This window comes from Trifolium pratense, linkage group LG1 (assembly GCF_020283565.1).
Source record: "Trifolium pratense cultivar HEN17-A07 linkage group LG1, ARS_RC_1.1, whole genome shotgun sequence".
Lineage (NCBI taxonomy): Eukaryota > Viridiplantae > Streptophyta > Magnoliopsida > Fabales > Fabaceae > Trifolium > Trifolium pratense.
Genome location: NC_060059.1, coordinates 48,305,966 through 48,331,898, shown reverse-complemented (window position 1 = coordinate 48,331,898; position 25,933 = coordinate 48,305,966). Strand labels below are relative to the sequence as shown.

General features: G+C 32.7%; 3 protein-coding genes across 3 annotated transcripts; 2 read left to right on the top strand and 1 right to left on the bottom strand.

Moving 5' to 3' along the window:
• The first annotated feature begins 207 nt into the window (after positions 1-207).
• On the top strand, positions 208-831 carry LOC123895565 (kunitz-type serine protease inhibitor DrTI-like). Its single transcript, XM_045945991.1, has 2 exons — positions 208-246; positions 541-831. The coding sequence occupies exons 1-2, from the start codon at positions 208-210 to the stop codon at positions 829-831; spliced, it is 330 nt and encodes a 109-aa protein (XP_045801947.1).
• A 6,128-nt stretch (positions 832-6,959) lies between these two features.
• Positions 6,960-7,690, bottom strand: LOC123895558. The gene is made up of 2 exons (XM_045945979.1): positions 7,275-7,690; positions 6,960-7,164 (listed from the first exon to the last, which is right to left on the bottom strand). The coding sequence occupies exons 1-2, from the start codon at positions 7,688-7,690 to the stop codon at positions 6,960-6,962; spliced, it is 621 nt and encodes a 206-aa protein (XP_045801935.1).
• Positions 7,691-9,163: 1,473 nt separating this feature from the next.
• LOC123902709 (delta(14)-sterol reductase-like) lies at positions 9,164-16,560 on the top strand. Its single transcript, XM_045952493.1, has 13 exons — positions 9,164-9,345; positions 9,446-9,563; positions 9,673-9,743; positions 10,228-10,284; positions 10,899-10,990; positions 11,542-11,589; positions 12,605-12,725; positions 12,829-12,875; positions 13,460-13,541; positions 14,748-14,824; positions 14,998-15,117; positions 15,978-16,052; positions 16,148-16,560. The coding sequence occupies exons 1-13, from the start codon at positions 9,298-9,300 to the stop codon at positions 16,299-16,301; spliced, it is 1,110 nt and encodes a 369-aa protein (XP_045808449.1). The 5' UTR covers positions 9,164-9,297; the 3' UTR covers positions 16,302-16,560.
• Positions 16,561-25,933: the final 9,373 nt, after the last annotated feature.

Genomic DNA, 25,933 nt, shown 5'->3' with positions numbered 1-25,933 from the left:
ATTTCTGCACAGCAACATCTTTAAAACTAGACACATAACAATTACACAGCTACTAATCTCCAACCAAGGATTGCTTGGTAAAATTTGATGCACCAATTTGTTCCTCCAATACGACAAAGTAGTAGTCAAAAACCAGTCCAATCTTTAGCCTCCCCTTCACTCAACTCCATATTCATATTCGATTCCATCCATTGTTGCAAATCCGCGATGACAATATGCACACCCGAGATGCATGAAACGCAGTCTGTTAGTCGTTAGAAATCGATCTTGTCTGAGCAACTAAATGAAGCAATGTATTCTCTCTGGAGCATTTATATTCTACACTTGGGCGGCCGCGCCCACAAGCTGTCAACCGGTTTAGACAAGTCATAGCATAACACTTCATAAGGGGTGAGAAACTGAAATTTCACCAACTCTTGCACCAGGGCACACACAAATATCATTGCCATAATTACTATCAAAATCCATCACTTTTATACCCTCACCACTTTTATAAGCAAAAAGATATTGAATTTGATATAGTGTGCTAAATCCTTAAAGTGGGATTTTTTTCGAGACGACTTTTTCCCTCTACCATGGGTGGCGATCGGTGATTTTAATGATGGCCATTTGATTGACAGCATTATGGAAGGTTTCTTTAAGATTGACAAACTTGGTACGGGATACAAGTTAGTGTTTTGTTCTACAGAATTTGCTGATTTTTCTTTTGATGTTGGAAGGTATCATGATGAGAAATTTAAAGGAAATCGTCTCGTCATGGCTGAAAATAATGATCCATTTAATCTTGTATTCATTGCTGATAACTCTGGATCTGGAAGTTCTGTTGTTTGAGTAAAATCTTTGAGATAACGTTGAATAATTGCTTTGGCTAAAATGAAAGAGTATATATATATATATATATATGGAACTTTCAAATGAGAGGAGTTTTAAAAGTGATTAGGCACTAGGTGGCAGACGAGATACACAAATCTTAGATTTTTACCGGGGTGTATTCGATTGAGATTTTAAAAGAGTATTTTTATAAAAAAATCTTGAAGATTTTAAAAGATTTTGTGAGATTATATTGATTTTGTGATATTAACAAATTTTTTCCAAAAGACTTTTTAAAATTAGAATTCATGAGCTTGAATTTGAAATGGATTATAACACAGATTTTTAAGATTTAAAAATACTTTATCGATTTTTAAAATTTTAAATAAATGAAAAAATGATGAACAAATTCTAACATTTGAAAAATAGAAGAGATACAAATTTCTCTTAAGAAAACAATGAATCAATATAAGCAAATAAAATTAATGAATTTATTTCAAAAATAGAATATAATAATGAGATTCAAAGTAGCATATATAGATTTTCTTTTGGCGTAGACATATTTGAAATTGTTGGATTATGCCTTCAAATTAAGCAGAAAAAACAGAGTTTTGTATCTGGTGTTGGAGCTGGGCGCAACAAGCCTGAGCTAGGCTTAGCAGAAGAAGAAAAACGGAGCCTTGCTCCCTACCATCTGAGTCGGGCGCCAACCCCCTTGAGCTGGGCGCTGGCGCGATTATATAGTGATGCTGCTTGCGTTTTTCTGTTTTTTTAGAGAACTAGGGTTTATTAGAGAACTTCTCTTGGGCATACTCTAGGGTTTGGGGATTGATTCATCACCTTGTAAACACTTATTGATTGAATCTCTTGGTCACAGGGAGAGATTCGGGAAAAGGATAGAATTTAGGAAAACTCTAAATTCTTGCAACTCTTGTATTGAATCTCGTTGTAATCAAGTTTTCTATCGATAGTGGAACGGAGAGTCTCTCTCCCCCCAGACTAGGTTGTTATAACCAAACTGGGTAAACAATTTGCTTCTTGTTCTTTGCAGTTTTATCGCTTATCTTTTGTTCGTGATTATTATTGTTATTTCCACGTTTTGATTGCTTAATCGATTTGCTCCACACATCAAGATTATTGGTGTGATTTTATTAAAGAATTCACAACAATTGGCGCCCACCGTGGGGCAAAGGATCAAACGAATTAAGTATCATGGGTTCTAAGTGGGAGATTGAGATGTTCACCGGGAAAAATGACTTCGGTTTGTGGAAGGTGAAGGTACGAGCAATACTGTCACAACAAAAGTGTGTTGAAGCATTGTTGGGCATATCGAATATGCCAAATACTCTCTCGAACGCAAAAAAGAGCGAGATGAATGATAAGGCTTTGAGTGTCATTATCTTGTGCCTCGCGGATAATGTGTTGAGGGAAGTAGCTAAGGAAAAAACTGCTGCGGCTATGTGGACTAAGCTGGATGCGTTGTATATGACGAAGTCTTTGGCACATAATTAAGCAGTGTTTGAAAGAACGGTTGTTTTTCTTTCGAATGGTGGAGAACAAGCCTGTGGTGGAGCAACTTTCGGAGTTCTACAAGATCATTGACGACTTGGCGAACATTGACGTGAATTTGGAAGACGAGGACAAGACCTTTCATTTGTTGTGTGTTTTACCCAAGTCACTTGAAAATCTCAAGGATGCGTTGCTTTATGGAAAAGAAGGTACTATCACATTGGATGAAGTTCAATCGGCTTTGAGGACCAAGGAGTTGACAAAGTTGAGAGACATGAGGGTTGATGATAGTGCGGAAGGGTTAAATGTGATGAGGGATAGAAGTGAGAACGAAGGTAGAGTAAAGGGGAAGAAAAATGGGGCCAAGTCTAGGCCAAAAGGTGATAATGGTGGCAGGTTCAGAGGCTTCCATTGTCAGGATCCAGGTCACTTCAAGAAGGACTATCCTCAGAGAAGGGGCGGTGGTAGTTCCTCAGCTCATGTTGTCGTTGATGAGGAAGAAGGCTATGAGAGTGCGGAAACACTCATAGTCACAAGTTGGGAACCATAGAGGCTTTATCGGCCTGGAGGCGGTGGAAGAATACTCAACATCAGCCTAGAGAGGCGGTGGTAAGAATACTCAACATTAGCCTAGAGAGGCGGTGGTTAGAATACTCAACTTCGGCCTGGAGATGCGGCGAAATAATACTAGGTTACAAGGTGGAAGACATAGTGGATATACCAGTTTGAGGCTTTGATGGAGGAATCTCGGTTTGAGGTGGAGGTACACTAAAGTGGTATGGCTATGGAGATCTTGTGTGAAAGCAACGATGATCAAACTTGGTAACTTGTAGGACTATTGGAGGTAGTTGGATGCAAGAACAGTTTGATGTTGCAGCTTGTGGAACCACCTAAAATTCCAAGGCTGGTTGGAGGCAAGTAAATCTTCAAGAGTACGGAAAAATACAATATGGGGTTTGAAGAGGGTATGGTGTAGCTTGTGCGTTGTCCTAAAAATCCGCTCCAAGGGCAATTAGAGGCAAGCATTTTTCGGGACTACGGAGAGGTAGACTCCGGGGGCCGAATAGGGTGGTGTAAACTTGGAGAGAGCGGCATGATGGTTGGTGGGAAGTTGGCATCACCATCAATTTAAAGGCAAGATGGAGATTGTTGGATTATGCCTTCAAATTAAGCAGAAAAAACAGAGTTTTGCATCTGGTATTGGAGCTGGGCGCAGCAAGCTTGAGCTAGGCTCAGCAGAAGAAGAAAAACGGAGCCTTGCTCCCTGCCATCTAAGCCGGGCGCCAACCCCCCTTTAGCTGGGTGCGATTATATAGTATTGTTGCTTGCGTTTTTCTATTTTTTTTAAGGTGATTTTAGGGTTTCTAAAGCCAACAAAAACTAGGGTTTATTAGAGAACTTCTCTTGGGCATACTCTAGGGTTGGGGATTGATTCATCACCTTGTAAACACTTATTGATTGAATCTCTTGGTCACGGGGAGAGATTCGGGAAAATGGTAGAATTTAGGAAAACTCTAAATTCTTGCAACTCTTGTATTGAATCTCGTTGTAATCAAGTTTTCTATCGATAGTGGAACGGAGAGTCTCTCTCCCCCAGACTAGGTTGTTATAACCGAACTGGGTAAACAATTTGCTTCGTGTTCTTTACAGTTTTATCGCTTATTTTTTTTGTTCGTGATTATTATTGCTATTTCCACGTTTTGATTGCTTATTCGATTTGCTCCACACATCAAGATTATTGGTGTGATTTTATTAAAGAATTCACAACATAAATGAACAATTTCAACTATATTTGGTAAAACAAAACATGATTTTGAATCCCGCCGGCAAACAAAATAAATCTTTAGAAGAATATGAAAAGTCTTTAACGTAGTCTTTAGAAGAATGGATTCGTTGGATGAATATCATGGATTTAGATTTTCTCTAATTTTTTTTGATGTATTTTTTTTTAATCCAATTGTTGATTTACCAATATTATCCAATTTTTTTAATCCTGATGTTTTTTTTCGTTGTAATTTACCAACCCTTAAATTAAGAAAAATGAGAGAAAACATGAGAAAAAATTGGAAAGAATCCAAATCCGAATACCATCACCTAGAGGATAAGCTCCTCAGGAAAAAATATTACACAAAGGATATACTCCTTGAATAATGCTCAGAAGGAGAAATACTTGCATGACCATTAATATTTGGTCACACTCACATATTGAGAAAAAAAGTACAAAAATATAATTAAATACTAATATGTATATTTTGTTATATGTGTGTGACCTTGGTGACCAAAACCATACAGATATTTCTTGCTTAGAAGATACACTTTTCATGCATGTTATTTTAAGCAAGTTGATAAACTGTTTTTTTTTTTTTTTACAAACGATAAATTATTTAAATATGTTTTTACTCCTTTATAAATATTAAAAAAAAATCGTTTTAATTCCTATAAAAAAATTTCTTCAACTTTTAATTAAGTCAACTAAGATATATCATTACTTTCAAAAAAAAAACTAAGATATATCATAAAAACTTGAATATACCTTAAAAACATATACTTGAAATGCAATTTCAAACATGCACAACTTTAGCAAAACGCATCTATATATTAGTACGTGGTAACTTACTAAAGCAAATACGAACCTTACATTATAAGTGAACCCAACATACATAATTTGCAGGACCAAAAGTAAGTAGAAAAACACCAAACAAATCGTACGCAGATAGTGCGCGGCCGTCGGCCGATTCAAACCTAACTAGCATAACTCAGGATACTTAGCCACTAGACCATGTAGATCTTTTGGCTTACCTACCAAGTTATACCATGCTCGGAATGAATCTTTATATTTTAACGTAAAATTCTAGTGAGTCTAAACCCTTGCTTTAGTCGCCTAAAGGTTGGGCCGACTCTAGCTTATTATTCAAGGCTCCTTCTATTATCAGATGAAAATAATACTCAGTCTTCCAACATGCTCACAAGATTATCAGTAAAATAACACAGAAATAATTCAAGAAATATCAAAGAAAGATGGATCATTTACCACAAGAATTGTTATCCAACATCCTCATAAGATTATCGGTAAAAGAATTATCAAGATGCAAATTTGTTTGCAAGTCATGGTTAGATCTCATTACTACTCATCATTTCATTACCAATCACTTGTTTACAACGATCAACATCATCATCATCTCTTGGTCCTTAGAATGCCTATTTATGATCATGTTAATCTCAAACCTTATATTTCTCTATTTTCTTGGAACACAAGTAAACCAAAAGGACTTGTTTCCTATCAGATTTTAGATAATTATGAATACAATAATGGATATTGGTTTGAAATAATGGGTCCTTGCAATGGCATTTTCTGTCTTATAGCATTTCTAGATGTATTATTCATGAATCCTTCTTTGAGACAGATTTTCCCTTTGCCTACATCTCATTTTAACAAGAATCCTCCTCAACTTTATGGTTTTGGGTTTGATTCCAATACTAATGACTATAAATTTCTTGCCCTCAAACATGGTTTGGAATCGGATGACGGATATTGGACATCTGACTTATATATAGCCTTAATTCCAACACTTGGAGAAATATTGATGTTCCATCTTACTACCCTCTTCCAGATACTTGGTAGATACAAATGAAACCAAAAACCATCAGCAACACATGCATGGTAGATACATGCACAGAAACAGTTTCGCGCTCAAATCAGAATTGCAAAACCAGAGAAACGGAAAAATTGGTAAAAATAGAACTCTGCATATACCAAAAAACAGAAGTGCAGAATTATGCGTAAAACGTGCAATCGTATAGATAGTTCAGCAGTTAGCTCCCTTCAGTCCAAACCAAGAAGATACTAATGCAATAAATCTGGTGCAAACGTGCAATCTTGTGCCGCTTTTTATTTGTACATCCACAACTTTAGGACTTTAGTATGTTAGATACATTTGTCAATTCAAAACTTGTGTCAGATATGAAATGTTATGGCTTGTGTTTTCATGCTATTGCTTATCATATAAGTATTACAATACAAATAAAAAGGTTCAGCACAAGTACAATAGCAATATGCAACTATTTTGGAACATTTTGTTTATGCGAAGAAAAAGAAAATTGATTCATCTCTTAACCAAACATCGATCCCCCGACAAAATCAGAAGGTTGCATACAATCCACTACCTAACATAGATGTTAAAAGAATTTTATAGCATAATGCATCCTGCTCTAAAGTAAAAAAAGAATCAACATTCAATTTTTGTATGCTTAGAAACAAAATTTCTAACAGAATCAGTTCTTAAGAAGCTAATCAGTTCTATTATTATTTTTTTTTTTGGTTTATAATCAGTTCTATTATATTAATCAAGAAGAAAACTAACACAATTAATGTATTACATCTTGATGCAATAACTCAATTACAATATTATCATAATCACATAAACTAACTTACAACTAAGGAGCTACACCTTGATTTCGTCAAACTCACCACCTTTCATTTCTCCTTCGAAGTGAAACAAAGTCTTTCCATGCATTAGAGTATCAGGAACGAAACTACAAGAAAAACATCAGAGACTACTTTAATTTCCCCTTTTAAGCGAAACAAGACTTTCCATGTATCTAGCAATTCTTACTGAATCATTCTTTGTATTAACCGGAAGTTATCTTGCATTATCGTTCACAGCTTCGTACAACACCACCAACCTCTCGTTGTCATCTCTCCAAAGAAACTGATCGCTCCCATAAAATCCAACGAGATAGTAAGCCACCGGCACAGGTCCAACACTATATTGCAAAATCCATGACCCTTCATTGAAATAATCTTTCATAACCCAAACATCAAAGTGAAACCAATTATCTAATCCCCTAGATTCATTAAACGGTACCAAAGTTTTAGAACAATCATGTAAAGAATACACTACTTTAGGCACTTTAATCTTTCTAAACAACTCATTAACCATGTCAAATGCTAGAACATAATCTCCTTTGTTACCAGACTCATCAACAAGAAAACCCCACCAATGACAAGTTTACAACAGTTTTTCACAAAAGTGTAAATGGAAGAACAACGCCAAGTATTAAATGGAAAAGGGTTGTAAAGTGGAGCATCAATATCTCTCCAAGAGTTTGAATTAAGGCTATATAACTCAGCTGATAAAAACTCATTATTTTCTACTTCATCTGAATCATCTAACAAAAAATCTCTAAGCACAATAAGTTTATAATCATTAGTGTTAGGGTCAAAACCAAAACCATAATGTTCATTGAAATCATTCATATCACCAGGAGACTCTCTATGATGGGATTTAGGCAAAGGTAGAAACTGTCTTAAAGAAGGGATCAATGCATTTGGATATCCTATAAGACAGAATATTCCATTACAAGGATCCATTATTCTAGTCCAATGTTGAATATTGCCATTATTGTATTCATAAGGAGGGTTGAAAATCTGAGAGGTAAAAGTCCTTTGGGTTGACTTGTATTCCAAGAAAACAGAGAAATATAAGGTTTGAGAATAACGTGATCATGAATAGGTGCTCTAAGAACCAAGAGATGATGATGATGTTGTTGATTGTTGTAGACATGATAGTGATTGGTAATGAAATGAGGAGTAATAATGAGATCTAATCATGACTTGCAAACATTTGCATTTTGATAATTCTTTTTACCGATAATCTTGTGAGGATGTTGCATAAGAATTGTTGTGGCAAATGCTCCATCTTTCTTTGATATTTCTTGTATTCTTTGGAAATTGAGTTGTGTACTCTTTCTGTGTGTGTTACTTTGCTAGTATGGGAGCTTGAGCAAACAATAGGTGATAACCAAACTCAATTTCATTTTCACTTGGATTTATTAAGTGAATGATTGAGCATCATTTTCATCGGGGACACACATGGGGAGAGATCAAATTACATCGATGTACTTAATAACACTTTAACAGATACAAATTTTATAAAATCCACCAATGGTTTGAATCTATGTTAAATTTCACAAAAATCTAAATTCTTTTGATAGGTTATTGAGATTGGATATGAATTGGTTGATACACTTATAATTTATACACATGGTAAGATAATAACCAAAATAACCAATAAAATTGATCGGGCTAAGTGGGTTAATTAATTCTTTTTAGGATGAATCTTTTAGGAAAATTATTATTGGTCAGATTTTATTTATTTATTTTATTGAATTTCGGATTATCTGGACTTGGAACGGCCCACACAGAATTCAAACATTTATATAGTTAGCGGCACATGAACGTCTTTTGACTAACTACCGGCTGCGCAGATGAGAGGTGGGGATTTCACCAGTTTGTCACAATTATGGAAACGATGATGAAACAAGCATCCATACCATGAGGGGTATGTACACGAGAATAAAGTTGGCGCAAAGACAATGAGTCATTCATCTCATCGTAGAAAGTGATTTCAATGTGCTAATCGATATGGTTACAAAGAATGGCAACCGCAATTAGGCGACATCCACTTTTATTCGACATATATAGGACCTCATTAGCCATAATTGGCAGATTCAATTCAAGCATACATGACAATTGGTTAGCTAATCATAATCTTATCCATAACTTTTTTATGTAATGATGTTCGAGACTCCTCCTATAAAGCTCTAGAGTATCCTCTTTAATGACATTTCTAAAATTTGTATGTTTAGGATTGTTATAGCGCCACGATTTTTTATTTATTTTTATTGCGCTTTTTTACTCTCGTCATATAAAAAAAAAAAAAAAAAACAAAACAAAACAAAACTTCAAAAATTGAAAATAAGAGAGCAAAACTAAGTATTAAATTATTTTTTTCGATTTTTATTTATTTTTAATTGGAATAAAATGTTTATGAACGTGTGTGAAGTAGTAGTTTGTTAATTTCAACTTGGTGAAGTGAATCGCAATGTCAATTTTGAGCAACATAGCATTCTCAAACTGATATCAAATCAAAGTCACACTATCATTTTCCTCACTTGAAGAGAGTGACAGAGTCAAACATGGATCTGAGTTTTCTCATTCACGCTCTCATTCCTTCTTGGAACTCTGTTAGTACCTATAACTCACTACCCACTTCTTTAATTCACTCATTTATTTCAAAACAATCATCAATTTTGAATCTTTTTACATTTTCCGAATCTGGGTCAGGTTTCTTTACTCGCAGGATTCTTCACTTATTTGGCCATTGTTGGATCCATTCTCCCTGGAAAACTTGTTCCTGGTGTTCTTCTTTCTGATTCAACTCGTCTTCACTATCGCTGCAATGGTTCGTTACTTCTTATTTATAATCTGTGTTTGTTAATTTGGTTTTTTTTTTTTTTTTCCTTTTCATATGATTTGTTAATTTAACTTTGTTTGCATTTTTGTTTTTTTAGGTCTACTTTCGCTTTTTCTGTTGGTTGGACTTCTTTGGATCAGTGCCAAGATGGAATTTGTATCTCTTACTGTAAGTGTTTGCATAATGTATATGAATAATCCGCATTTGTGTAAGTTAATGCATGAAATGCAAAGAATTGAGCGGCATGTAGTGTGATTTTTTATGTTGCATCAATTTCTTTTATGATAATTTGGATGGTTCGCACAGACACTCATCGGATTAGGCGTGTCCCAGAATTGGACACGCGTCGGTGACGGGGACCGACACTTATGATTACATTGAATTATGTTATTTTTTCAAATTATTATCGGTGTCGATGTGTCACTAACCGTGTCGTGTCTGGTGTCTATGTCTGGATCCATGCTTCATAGGTTATAAATTGCAGTTGCATTTGTGCTGCAAAATTTGATACTGTGGGAAAATAGGCAATTGCGGTTGATGCAAAGACTTCTAGAGCCTCTGCATTGCAGCCGCAATTGCAGTTGTACTCCATAATTTGGAACTATGTGCAGAAGTTAACATGTTTTATCAACTGTTTTGGTAATTCTTGCAGGCTATAGCAGATAGAGGACTTGAGCTGCTGTCTACAACTTTTATCCTCAGTTTTCTTGTATGTAAGCTTATAATTAACCTTTGGAGTTTCAAAAGTACTACCATCTGCTTATTTATTTAATTACCGGCCATGTTTGTTTTTGTAAACACTTAAGAGATAAGAGTGATATGTATTGCCATAGTTTAACTATTTAATCTCTTCCCCAGATTATCACTTTCTTCATGACTTATTGCTGATTTCGAATGCTATGTTGATACTTTCCAAACCACTCTAAATTGAATTTAAATTTTCTTGTTTTTCATATCGAAGTTTTTCAACAGGTTACATGGATTACTCAATTAATTTTGAAAAATTGAGTCATGGATATTTAGTTAATCCAGTTAGAAGTTGATATTTTTTGGTGGTTTGTCTTAAGTTTTATATGGATTCCTTTACCCCTTTTAATTGATCATTCCATGACTGTGGTCCTTTTTAACTTAATCAAAAGAAAATTATATCACCGATTTTTGTACGTCATAACCATCTATCTGCTGTTTGTGTTTTAGTCGTGCAAGTATGAATAAGATGGTGTATTTAAATTATCTTGTGTTTTATTTGTATCATTCTGGATAGCATGAATTTTCTTCCCATTGGGTTGTCACTTTTGTTCATCTCTTGCATATAAATGGCAGGTGGCCCTGGTACTCTATTTTTCCGGTTGCAAGTCAAAGAGTAAAGGTTCATCGCTAAAACCTCATATCACTGGAAACCTGATACATGATTGGTATGTAGTGAATATTAAGATTACTTTAACTGATTGCTACTTTAGTGGAAAAAATTCAAGGAAACGTATGTTTGGAATAAAATGCATTGTAATGACTTATTCCATGAACCTCATCCCTCGTTTTCAATTTTAATATGCTTCATTTTGTTCCTACTTAACACTTCATTTAAACCATAATAAGCTTCTCGTTTTGTGCATTTTTCTGGCCCTAGGCTCCCTGCAAAATTTTGTTGTCTTCAAGAGGTTATACTAATAATATGTAGTGATATTTTGGTCACTTTTTGGCTTAAACATATTAAACTGATTTATATTTTGTTTCACTTTTAATCCATTTAGAAATATTTTCCTCGTATATACACTACTACATGAACCACATACTAGTACTAGATATGTTCTTTTTACTATGCGTTCATTTTAAATAATATATCGATAAAATACATGAAGATGTGGTGTCTAATGTCATGATAGACTACGATGTATTATGTGGGCCAAATAATTGTGTTTTTATGGTTAATCTTGTTAATTTTTGTTTTTTTATTTTATTTTAACAGGTGGTTTGGAATACAATTAAATCCTCAGTTCATGAGTATTGACCTCAAGTATGTGATCTATTCATTGTGGTTCCTTGCTTGTTCTCATTTAAAACAAGTGTTTATTAATTGCAAGTTGTGGGAAAATAATACTATCTTACCTCACTGGTGCCAATGAAAGATGCTTATTTTCTTCTCATTTGACATGACTGATATACCTTCCACATCCGCTGCCCAGGGAAGGTGTATCTCTTCTACAAATTACCTTCTTAAACATTCTGAATATCAAATTATTTTTTCCCGTCAAATTGTATCATCTGTAGATAGTTGTCTTCCTCTCCTCATCAAACTTGTCTGTGTTTTTCCCAAGTTTTATTGACAGCCAATTTGTTCTGTTGTTTCGCATCCTGATTGTGTGATTCGAATGCTATACAACTAGAATCTTCATAAAAATGAACAAAAAACATGTATTTGCGTCAATGTTGTCAAATATCGTCCATGGCGGATTGTGGTGGTGGGTTTTTTGACAACTGCCATGGCCAATTTGTGTAGGATGGAGGCACCAAGGCATTTTATGGCAACTTAACACTGATTTGTATTTGAAGGAATGAAATTGAGTTGTTATTTTAAAAACCAAATACTTGTACTCATGTTATACAGCAAGCATAGGCAAGAAACATTTATATTGTATTGTAAAATTTATATTGTATTGTAAGTTTAGTTTTTAAAAGCAGAAAATTATATGTAACTATAATAATACATCGAGCAGTTTTCAAATGGATCTAAACATGTGAATAATTATTTTTAAATAACCTATGCCTTCTAATGCCATCTCCTAATTCTAAAAAAACATCATTTAATGTTTGTGTTGTATTGTGTCATTTGACTAAATTTAAGGTTAGTATTTTTTTGTCGTTACTTTTCAAGGCAATAAATTTTTTGGTAATTTTTTTGCATAGCTCACTTACATCTTAACTGACTTTTGAAATAAGACAAGATATAACCATCATCCGCATAACTAAGGAGGTAAGAGTGATGGCTGAAATGAATTGGATATGCTCCTAACGGAATTATCAAATTGCAGATTTTTCTTTGTTAGAGCTGGAATGATGGGGTGGCTACTTATCAATCTATCAGTTCTTGCTAAGAGCATTCAAGATGGTACTTTGAGCAAGTCAATGATTCTCTTCCAGCTATTCTGTGCAGTAATCTCAAAAACTTGCATACTTTCTTTCGTTGATCGAAAAACTCGTATTATGCATGTCTGTATTTTTATTTTTTAAAAACATTTCGGCACATTTGTTTCAGCTATACATCCTGGACTACTTTGTACACGAAGAGTACATGACATCCACGTAAGTGAATTAGCCTTTGGGACTAGAAGAGTATTAGGTTGATGTGCTCTTTTGATTTTATCATCGGCAACATGTCCTAAGTATAAGTTTTATGACAATGACATTCATTCATATTGTTGTAAATCAGAATTCTTGCACCAATGGAAGAAAAATAAAATACCTGACGAGTTTTAGTAAAAAAATCTATTTTTGGATCTGAATTTTGTATTGTCCGTGTCATGCTTATAAAATTTCAGACTAAATCAAGATTGTTTTGAACTCCATTGAGATGTCTTAAATTAGACTTGTGTCATACATTTCAAATAAATCCACTTACAAGTAAGCTTGTAAGTGGTTGCTTATATTTTATTTGGCGAGGGTGGTTACATTGGATATGCAAGTGCCTATGCTTGTGGGTTTATTTGCTTATGGCCAAGTTTATTGATGCAGTCTATGCATTACCTTTCTGCACTAGGGGAAGAACCATCCATCATAAAATTCCAACGACAATAGACTGATACGAATTAATTTGTATGTCGCAGATGCATTGGGGGGATTAGTATATGATTGAATTCTCTTTTCTAACCTTTTCTTGTCTTTTGCAGATGGGACATAATTGCAGAGAGATTAGGCTTCATGTTGGTCTTTGGAGATTTAGTGTGGATTCCTTTTACTTTTAGCATACAGGTATCGATTATAATTACGAACTTGGTTGAAAAATAAAAATGTCCCAACCTGCAATTTACTTTGCCAAAGTCATGAAAGAGATGTTATACCTGTTTTGAGCAATGTTTATGTCATACTGTTGTGACTCACTTTTTAATCGCTCTTATTTTTATTCAGGCCTCTCTATACTTCCTACTTTCTCTCTCTGACTTGTAGTTCTTTTGGATCTAGATCTTGACCACTTTTTCATATCATCAAACTATTGATAAGACTCAAACTATTTTGTATCATCCTTATAGTTCTTTCTATTGCACACATTCTACTACTCTTTTCATTATCTATGGAATCAACCCCACTATCACTCTAATATGAATTACTGAAGATTGCTATTTATAGAGTTTGTTAATTCCTAGAGGGTTTTGAAGTTCTGGTGTTGGCATCATATATACCTTTTTAGGAAGTTTCGGGAAGTTCTATAGGCAAACCACCATTTTGGTCCCTGAAAGTATAACGCGCTGTCAATTAGTCCCTGACTCGGACATAAACCCAAATAAATCCTCCACTCTTCAGTCTTCAATCTGTTAGTCACTTTAGTCCCAAACTCGATGCCGTGAACATGGACCAAACTTGATGCACCAAAATGAAAGAAAATACCCTTTCAACTTAGATTTAAAGCATTTAGAATGCACTATTGTTCAGAAGAGTATAACAGTCTTCTGAACTTATTAAGAGTTTTAAACCTATTTTGATATTAGTCTTCTAAATGCTTTAAATTATACTTTTGTTTTCTTTTTCATCTACGATAGAAAGCATATCAACATCAACAAACATTACATGTCCAATTAACTTAGTAACTAAATACTCAGTGCATTACACATCAGTGACAAAATGAACTCAATAAGATAAGTTGAATAATATTGAAAAATAATGTTCAATTAGAATAACACTTCATTTTCAAATAGCATTATAGCAGCCGACTCATAAGTCATAACTACATTTCCTTGTGTGCACAATTTGCTATCATCAAGAAAATAGATCCGTTTTGTTTTACACATACACAAAAGCAATGGTCGAAAACTCAAACTTGATCTACAAATGTTATTTAGATGTATGATTTAAACGCATTATTCACCTGTGTGGGAAAGTGAAACTGCAACAAGTTTTTTAAGCTTCACTTATTTACATCTTAAAATCTTGCATGTATTGACACTCTGCGATTTCTATTAGGGCTGGTGGCTTTTGAAGAACAAAGTTGAGTTAACAACGGCTGCAGTTGTAGCTAATTGCTTTGTCTTCCTTATTGGGTAACTTAACCATAATCTGTAAAAGTTAATTTTATAATGCAGCACACACACACTGTAGGCGACATAAAGTTAACACATAAAAGAAAACTTTATGAAAACTTCTATTGATGTAATTATCACATAATCATTTCTGCCCGTAAACCTTATAAACTGTAATTTGAATATAACTGCAGATACATGGTATTTCGAGGAGCAAACAAGCAAAAACATGATTTCAAGAAGAATCCAAAGGCTCCTATTTGGGGTAAACCTCCAAAAGTCATTGGAGGCAAGCTACTTGCTTCTGGTTATTGGTAAGATTTCATTTGATATATGCATATCATTATAAATAGTTAGAACATGTTAATATTCTTGTTTCAGTTAATAGTTAAAAATTAAAATACTAACATAACTAATATACAAACATTTGTGCGAGGGGAAAATGGATTTTCAAGGATTAACTGAGAAATTCCGTACTTAAACACAGGGAACTCAATAGCTGAATGAGCTCCAGTGATGAAGAGTAAATAACTAATATAGAAATATTAGAGTTTTCATAGAGAGGAAGATATATTTTCTGATATGTGAGTTACCTTCATTTAAGATAATTGGCCTAGCTTTATAGCTAAGATAGTTACAAAGTGATACGTCGAAAATCCTTTCCACTCACAAATGCCACCTCACCAAAACAAATACTACCTCTGTCCCTAAATATAAGACCCGTTTTGCGTAAATCACGGGAATTAACAAAGTTGATTATGATATTAAATTTGATGACAATTAGTATTGTTTTTACAAGTTTACCCTTCATGAGAGATAGTTAGTTAATGTTTTTACAAAGCATTTATTACAGATAGATTGCAGAAAAAGATGTAACATAATTAGGGGTACCGTGGTAAAGAAATAATTAATGCACTTGAAAATTTGAAGAGTCTTATTTAAAGGGACAATATAAAAACTTGAGGGTCTTATATTTAGGGACGGAGATAGTAACAAACTAAAAGTAAAAACAACGATAGGGCACATTAAGAATGTGTGACTAACCATTCAATTAGGAGAGAAAAGCTACTCATGGTAAATTACTTTAACAATTTGCCTATCCAGAAAATACAAATATTTTTTCTGTTTCTCATTGAATCTATGAATCTTATTATTTATCGTTATTTTGTCAAAGGGGTGTTGCTAGACACTGTAATTACCTAGGGGACTTGCTGCTTGCTCTCTCTTTTAGCTTACCTTGTGGCATCAGGTGATCTCTTTAACTCTATTATGAAGTTACGGATAGAGATTTTTGTAAAAGAAAACAATGCCAACCGTTTATAATTAACTTACTAATTTTTGCAGTTCACCGGTTCCATACTTCTATCCAATTTATCTTCTCATTCTGTTAATCTGGAGAGAAAGAAGAGATGAAGCTCGTTGTGCAGAGAAGTATAGAGATATATGGTTAGAGTATCGTAAACTTGTTCCATGGAGAATTTTGCCGTATGTTTATTAGTTTCACCATTAATCTCATCTTCCACATGGTGTTAATCACTTTGATGTAGATGGATTCTTGTAGTCCCAATGCATACATGTTCTGTTCGTTGTATTTGTACTAGGTAGTTTTGCTCACCATATTCCATTTTTGGTTACATTACCAACTTGTTTATCTGATAGATAATCTTAGTTAGTTGTGGAATTAGGTAACAATTGTTTCTTTTGGCATATACTATGCGATACAGCGAAAAACAATTGAGATCTATATTTGTTAACCATGTTATTCGTGCGAAGTATTCACTAAGTCAATAACTAATATGTTAGAAATTTGTTGGCCATCTTTAATCGGGTCTCTCTTTCCAACCATGTTTTTTTACAATGCTCAAACTCAAGTCTAGTTCTACTCGTTAAAATGTCTGAGTCTAGTTCTACTCAAACTAACGAAATGTCGATAAGAGGTTAGTCTAGTGGTAGGTTGTGTTTTTGGCGTATATTATGATTGGTTATGGCGTCCGATTTAACAATTTCTCCATTGCCCCTTTTTATATGTACCATGCTGGTTGTATTAATATACACCATATGATTTGGACTAAGGTTGGTGACTCTTTTTGCAAATCCGTGACCATCTACAACTTACATTAATCAAGAAAAATCGTTTAAAGATTATTAAAAAATGATTAAATCGATAAAGTAAGGGTTTTTCTTAAAATGATTAATAATTTGGGGCAAAACTAACAAGCTAAAAGGACCAAAAATTTAGGACGGAGGGAATAAGTATTATTGTCTCCGTAACACTATATAAGCAAAAATCATTTTTCTAGTTTCATTTTACTAAAAAAAAAATATAAAACAAAATATAGAAAGATGATATGCTTAAAAATAACAACAAAACAGATTATAGATATAAACAAAACAGAACCATTTATACATAAAAATAAGGATGAAAAAAACAATAAAAAATTATCGAAAGTAGTCAATAAATAAATAAATATAGAATGAATATAGAAAAAATAAGAAAAAAAACCCATAAAAATAGGAATATAGAAATAAAAAAAAATACTCTACAAAAATATAAACAATATTTTTCATCAAAAAAAAAAGAAACAAACAATTTTTTTTTATAAATGAAACATAAACAATATTGCTACAAAGTTTACTACTAACCATTAATAATAATATAATAAAGTTAGTTAGTATCAAACTTACTAAATTACCCTAAAAATTCCTAATAAAATTTCTAATTTTTGATTAAAAATATAGGATCATTTTGTCTCTTCCAACTTTCATTCATCTATGCTTCACTTCACTATTTCTACCCAAATTATACGGCAATTTTTTTTATTAGAATTATATCATATGATCTATTTATTTTATTAAAGATATCAACGAATCAAAGGAAACATGGAAGCCTTCGTGTGTCAATTATTGATATATGGATTGTTGTCAACACCGTTATGGAGGATGAGCATATTGAGATGGTTGTTATGGATTCAAAGCTAACCAATTAATTTTTCATCTGCACCACTGTTTTTGTGTTTAAATGTTCATCTGCAATGTTTCTGCATTAATGTTTTCCTTCTTTAAAGGTTATTGATTGGCGCTCCAATATTTTACAATTGTTGTTTTTCATTAAATAATTACTATTTTTGGTTACTTTAACTTATGTAATATTGCACATGTTAGACAAATCCAAAAAGTAATTAATAGAAAAGTTGAAGATAATAATTGACGTTGTTTCATATGTTCGCGTTTTTCATAAACCGCATATTCGTGTTATTAAGCATTATTCTAAAATAAAAAGAAGGTAATCAATGTGTTACAACTTCCTTACTATCCGTAAAAAATAAAAAATAAAACTTTCCTTATAAAAAAAAAGTGTTTTTTTTTTACACAACCAAAAAAAAAATGTGTTACAACTTCAAATGCCTAAAATATTGGAGCCTGAACTTTTTTTCTCTATTTTTTCTCTTCTTTTTTACACGGTGATGACTATTTTTTTTTTCTCTATTTTTTCTTTTCTTTTCTATTCGTCAAAAAATTTCTATTCTCTAATAACTTTTCCAAATTTCATTCATCTATGTTTCACTTTACTATTTCTACACAAATTATACAGCAAGTTTTTTTTTTTTATTAGAATCATATCATATGATCTTTTGATTTTAAGATATCAATGAATCAAAGGAAACATGGAAGCCTTCATATGTGTCAATTATTGATATATGAATTGTTGTCAACACGGTTACGAGGATGAGCATATTGAGATAGTTGTTATGGATTTAAAGGTAATCACTTAATTTTTTATCTGCACCACTGTTTTTGTGTTTAAATGTTCATCTGCAATGTTTCTGCATTAATGTTTTCCTTCTTTAAAGGCTATTGATTCAAATGTAAACACCTGTATTTTCATCAGCACTACTGTTTTCATATGCACTATTGTTTTCTTATTGATTTCATCTGCACTAATGTTTTCTCTGCACTACTCTTTTCATATGCACTACTATTTTCCGTGCATTAATATTTTCATATGCACATTGTTTCATCTGCAGTACTAAGCACTACTGTTTTTATATGCAGTACTGTTTTCTTCTCCACTACTGCACAACTGTTTTATATGCACTATTGTTTTCTTCTCCACTACTATTTTATCTACACTACTGTTTTCTTCTGCACTACTGTTTTGATATGCACTATATGTTTTCAACTGCACAAATTTTTGTTTTTTAATGTTCATTAATTTTCTTCCTCATGTAATTGTTCATCTGCACTACTTTTAGTTTTTAATAAAATTTTGTAATACTTTCTTTCATCTGCACTACTTTTATTTTTTTTACTTAAATTTTTTAATACTTTCTTTCATCACTACTGTTTTTTTGTGTCTAAATGTTCATCTCCAATACTGTTTGTCATATGCAGCAATGTTTTCCATCTTTAAAGGTTGTTGATTTAAATGTAAACACCTAACTTTTCATCTACACTCCCAGGGGCGGATCCAGTGTGGTGGCAGGGGTGCACCTGCACACCCTGAAATTTGAAAAATTGAACTAATAATCTTATTTTTTTGCATTTTGACCACACTGAATTTTTTAGTTTGCACCTTGAGTCTAAAGATTTTTCACTTAGACCCCAGTATCTATCACCTCATTTATGACTATCTGACACAAACTTTACCTTTCTGTTTCAATAGTAGCACTAGCAAAGGCACATGCTTTTTTCTTTTTTCTTTTTTTCCTCCATATTACTATTGTTTATTGTTTATTTAATGATTAATATACTACTTATAAAAATCCCAAAATAATGAATGTTGGGGATCGAACAGGTGTTCCATATGTTAATAAAAAATGATATTGCCACCAAACTACAATGATAATAAAGTTTAAGTCTCACAAATTTAATATATATTATTCACTCCATTTTTTTAAGGCAAAAACTAACGTATATCCTTAGGACATTTGTTAGTGTACTATTAAAAGAACTTTTTATTTCTATTTAACCGTTATTTTGGTAGTTTAAAGTTATAATTTATTAATTATATTCTTATTTTCTCAATAGCTCATACTTCATATTTTTCATGAAATTAATTCTTCTTTTTTAATAACTATATACCTTTTTCAAAATGAGGGTAGAATAGAAACAAAAAACTCCAAAAATTCACTATCTTAGTTTGAGAGCTTTATACACATTATGTCCGGAGAATTGCGAGTATAAACGCTCTGAATTGTATTTATGAGACAAAATAATAGTCATTTAATATGATAAAAGATGAAAAAATCATAAATTTAGTAGTATGTGTATTTTATATTTATATATTATAATTATTAAGTACGATAAAAATTCATTTACAAAAATAAAAAAGTACGAAAAAATTCTGCACCCCCTAACTCAGGGTCCTGGATCCGCCACTGTACACTCCTATTTTGATATGCACTATATTTTTTCTCATTTAATTGTTGCACTACTTTTATTTTTTAATTAAGATTTTTTAATAATTTTCATCTGCAGCTCTGCTACTTTTCACCGTTTAAATGTTAATATTAAATATTGTTTGTCATATGCATTGATGTTTTCCTTCTTTAAAGGTTATTGATTCAAATGTAAACACCTGTCTTTTCATCTGCACTATTCATCTGCACTACTGTTTTCATATGCACTATTATTTTCTTATTGATTTCATCTGCACTAATGTTTTCTCTGCACTAACTTTTCATCTGAACTACTCTTTTCATATGCACTACTATTTTCTCTGCACTAATGTTTTCATATGCACAATGTTCATCTGCAGTACTAAGCACTACTGTTTTTATATGCAGTACTCTTTTCTTCTCCACTACTGTTTTATCTGCACCACTGTTTTATATGCACTATTATTTTCTTCTCCACTACTATTTTATCTACACTACTGTTTTCTTCTGCACTATATGTTTTCAACTGCACTAATTTTTTTTAATGTTCATTAATTTTCTTCCCCATGTAATTGTTTATCTGCACTACTTTTATTTTTTAATTAAATTTTGTAATACTTTCTTTCATCTGCACTACTTTTATTTTTTTTAATTTTTTAATACTTTCTTTCATCTGCAATACTGTTTTTTTTTTTGTCTAAATGTTCATCTGCAATACTGTTTGTCATATGCACTGATGTTTTCCATCTTTAAAGGTTGTTGATTCAAGTGTAAACACCTGACTTTTCATCTCCACTACTATTTTGATATGCACTATATTTTTTCTCATTTAATTGTAAACACCTGACTTTTTACTGTTTAAATGTTAATATTAAATATTGTTTGTCATATGCATTAATGTTGTCCTTCTTTAAAGGTGATTGATTCAAATATAAACACTTAACTATTCATCTGTACTACTGCTTTCATATGCACTATATTGTTTCACGAGTTTCATACTTCTATCCAATTTATCTTCTCATTCTTTTAATCTGGAGAGAATGGAGAGATTAACCTCGTTGTGCAGAGAAGTATTGAGATATATGATTAGAGTATCGTAAACTTGTTCCATGGAGAATTTGCCTTATGTTTATTAGTTTCATCATCAATTTCATCTTCCACATGGTGTTAATCACTTTGATGTAGATGGGTTCATGTAGTCCCAATGCATACATACATGTTCTGTTCTTTGTATTTGTACTAGGTAGGTTTGCTTACATATTCCATTTTTGGTTACATTCCCAACTTGTTTATTTGATAGATAATCTTAGTTAGGTATTGAATTAGGTTACAATTGGTTCCTTTTGGCATATACAATGTGATATAGAGAAAAACAATTGAGATTTATTTTTGTTAACTATTTGTGTGAGGTATTCACTAACTTACTCAATAACTACCAATCGTTAGTTGGTTCAGTGGTGATTGGCGCTGAACTTGGTAGCGAAGACCGCGGTTCGATCCTCCGCAACTGCGGTCGAGAGGGCGTTGGGACCACTTGATGCCAGAACTGACCCACGAACCAGATTAAACTGGTGGTGAAAACCAAAAAAACTTACTCAATAACTAATCTCTACTAGAAATTTGTTGGCCATCTTTAACCGAGTCTCTCTTTCCAACCATGTTTTTACACAATGCTCGAACTCGATACCATACTTAAAAATTTACGAGTCTAGTTCTACTCATTAAAATGTCTGAGTCTAGTTCTACTCAAACTTACGCAATGTCGATAAGAGGTTAGTCTAGTGGTAGGTTGCGTTTTTGACATATATATTATGGCTGGTTATGGCGTCCAACCTAACAATTTCAGCATTCGTGTCAATTGAATTGGGATTTGTGTATATGTTGCCCCTTGCTATATGTACCATGCCGATTGTATAATATACACCATATGATTTGGACTAAGGTTGGTGACTCTATTTTTGCAAATCCGTGATCATCTACAACTTACATTAATTAATCAAGAAAAATCGTTTAAAGATTATATACTACTTTCAGTTTTAAAATGAGTGTCATTTTTAATAAAAAAAATGTTTTAAAATGAATGTTATTATCGATTTCTAATGTACTACACGTCCCAAAACTTTAGTCATTTCAGAATTTTGTACGTAGATTAAGAAATGGTAAAGATTGATAAGTTAACTTACTTTTATCCTAAGTAAAAAAAAATCACTTTTATCCTTACTTTATAAAGAAAAAGAAAATTTATTTAATTAATGTTTTAGTTTTAGTAAGGGTACAAATGATAAAGTATCTCTCATTTTGCATTGATTTCTTAAAAGGATTAAAGATTTAGAACAAAACTAAAAAATTAAAAAACCAAAAATATGAGACGGAGGGAAGTAACTTTTTCTTTTCAATTATGCCTTTTATATGCATGCTACTGATAGACTTTTTGCAAGTATACAAAAGTTGACAAGTAGTATTTAAGATATCGTGTCCACGAGGATTGTATTAAATTCGTATCACGGTAATTTTATTAAGAACGATATTTTTGAACATTTAATTGGGGAATATTTCAGAAAGTTCTTTCAATTCTTTGTTTCAAAAAGGTTTTTCAAACGATTGAGAGTTTGTCGGATCAAAGTATTTCGCATGCAACACGTGAACTTATACACAATTGAATTGGTTAACTCACTCAATGATGAATCGATACCAATTGGATTCAATCTCTTGCAATCCAATTCTCTCAATCAATCACAAATCCTTAATCTCTTAAGTGATTTGTGATTCATTGAGGTTTTTCAACACAGGATTCAAATATCATAATCAATTAATGCCTAATCTCTTAAACACAATCAATTACTCAAACTTCCTAATTCCATAACCAAATCTTATTCTCATAGAAATTCAATTACTAACAACAATTATGTGATTAGCTACAAAACATAAAAGCCTTACAAGCAAAGAAGTTTGAATTGAGTTAATTACACCGATTATAAATGTTCGAAGATCACTTGAATGCTTGCTTCATACTCTTCACCTAGAACTCTCAACCTAGATGCTTAATGTGCCATGATCGTCTTGCACATCATCAGCATCCTGCTTGGTTCTTGCATAATCTTCTTGATCTTCAGCTAAGAAAATGGAGAGAGTTGCGAGATTGAGCTAAAATATGAGTTTCATATCCAAAATATCGAACCCCTGCACTAGAAGCTCTGTTTCCTTTTATAATTTTACGATCCTGCGCCATGTGCAGGCCCTTGCGCCCTGGCGTAAAGAGGCAGTTACAGCTGTGCAATGGCGCAGGCCTCTAGCGTCGTGGCGCAGCTTCCAGATCATGATCCAATTCCCAGGAGTTCATCTTGCGCCATGCGCAGCTCCTCTGCGCCCTGGCGCAGCATACAGGGTTAACAACTTCTTTAACAAGCTTTGATTGCGCCATGCGTAGCTTCTCTGCGCCATGGCGCAGACCCCAGGGAGAAACTCTACACAAATCATCCTTAACTGCGCCATGCACCGTCCTGTGGCGCCATGGTGCAGGTCACAGTGAAATCTTCTTCCAATTGGGCTTACAATTGCGCCATGCGCAGTCCTGTGGCGCCATGGCGCAGGCTACAGGTCTTTAAGCTTCCCAAATCTTGCTCAATTGCGCCATGCGCAGCACTCCTGCGCCATGGCGCAACTTGAATTCAAAATTTCCTTGTTTTACTTGTGCAGCACTCAACCTTCTATTCGGCTCCCTTTTCACTCGTTATGATCAACTTCCTTACATTATTACCTAAAAATTGCCTTAAATATGCTCAGATAACATGTAATGATGAGGATTCATCAGCTACTCTCAAAACATTGATTTAACTTTGCATTTATGATGGTGGAAAATATCAATAGTTAATAAGAATAATTTTATAAAATAGTCATTCTCTTATTCAAAAAAAATTAAATTGGCAAAGTATATTAAAACAAAAAATGCTAACATATATTTGTATGTTAATAAAACTCGATATATATAAAAAAATTAAAAAAAAAATTGACAAATGTATTCAAATTTTTTTTTTTGAAGAAGCTAAATTAGCTCATCCAAATTGGCGCTAGAGAGAATCGAACTTCAGACCTCAAGAGGAGCACACTCACATGTCCTAAGTCAATATCAATGCACCAACCCAAGTAGGGGTGATCGTATCCGAACCAATCCAAAAGTAAAACCGCAAATCGAACCAAATCAAACCGAAAACCGCAAAAACCGCATTTGGTTTGGATGTATTTGGATGGCTTTCTTACTGAACCGCAAACCGCAAAAACCGCGGATAACCGCAAAAACCGCATTAAGTTACTATTATATATTTATATTCCAATATCGTAAAAGAAAATATATTTATATTCCAATATACATGCCCAATTACCAAGTCAGTCGACCAAATTAATCGAACTTCAAGTTGTTTTTATTTTTTGTACTGAAATTTTATTTTGGTGTTGTAATGTTATTTTAAATAAACAAATTTTATCGGTACCGTGATGTTATTTTGAAAATTCAATTTTTTTATATATTTAAAATTGTAAGTTACTATAATGTTATTTTGGATAAATAATTTTTGTTGGTACTACAATGTTATTTTGGAACTTCAATTTTTTATTTTTTTTTTATGCTTAAAATTGTTCGGTACAATCGTTATGTTTTAAACCGCACCAACCGAACCGATCCAAACTGCATTGGTTTGGTTTGGTTTGGTTTGGATGACTTTTTAAAAATCAACCGAACCAAACCGGACCGCATGCATTTTTATCTCGCGGTTAGGATGACTTTTATGCTCAAAACCAAACCGCACCGCGATCACCCCTAAACCCAAGTGGGTTAATGTATTCAATTTTTTAAGTCAAAATGTTTTTTTTTTTAATAAAAAATTTCAATTTTTGAATTCTTCAACATGTGGTACCATTAAGACATATATGTTAACAAGACAAAACCCTTAAAAAAAACGTTTTAACCCACGTTTGGAGAAAAGTAGAAGTCTTGTAATCTTTTATGGGATTAATTTTGGAGGTGTAATGTTGATTTTGACATGTTTGGTTGCCCTTCAATAGAATTGATATTAACTTGATGCTAAGATTTATACAAAAATTCATTATTCAATTCACTTTTACATAAATATATCCAAACATAAATCATTTTACATTCAAATTCACTTTTAACTAAAATCAATTTTACAACATCAATTTTTCAAAATCAATTTTTTTTTACCTAGAACTAATGTTTTAAATATCGAATTGGAGGTTGAACCTGTGTGATCTCCTATTCATGATTCAACCGCTTAGACCAATTCAACTGCTATTTGAACCGGTTGAACTGGAACTAAATAAATAAATAAACTAAGGCAAAGAGACAATAATAATATATTTGTCAAAATAAAAGCAAACAATAATATCATGATATATATATATAGGTCAAAATAAAAATAATAGCATGATATATAATATTGTTTTTTCAAAAGAAATTGATATATAACATGATGTAATTGTTAAGAAATCTCACATCGGTTACGAGATAACCTGAATATGTGTTTATAAACTATACGTTGTTGTTTTTTATTGTCTTAAACTAGTTTAAAGACTCGTGCATTCGCACGGATCCATTGATTTTTATTTGATCAAAAAAAGAAAAGAAACAAACAATTTTTTTTATAAATGAAACATAAACAATATTACTACAAAGTTTACTACTAACCATTAATAATAATATAATAAAGTTAGTTAGTATCAAACTTACTAAATTACCCTA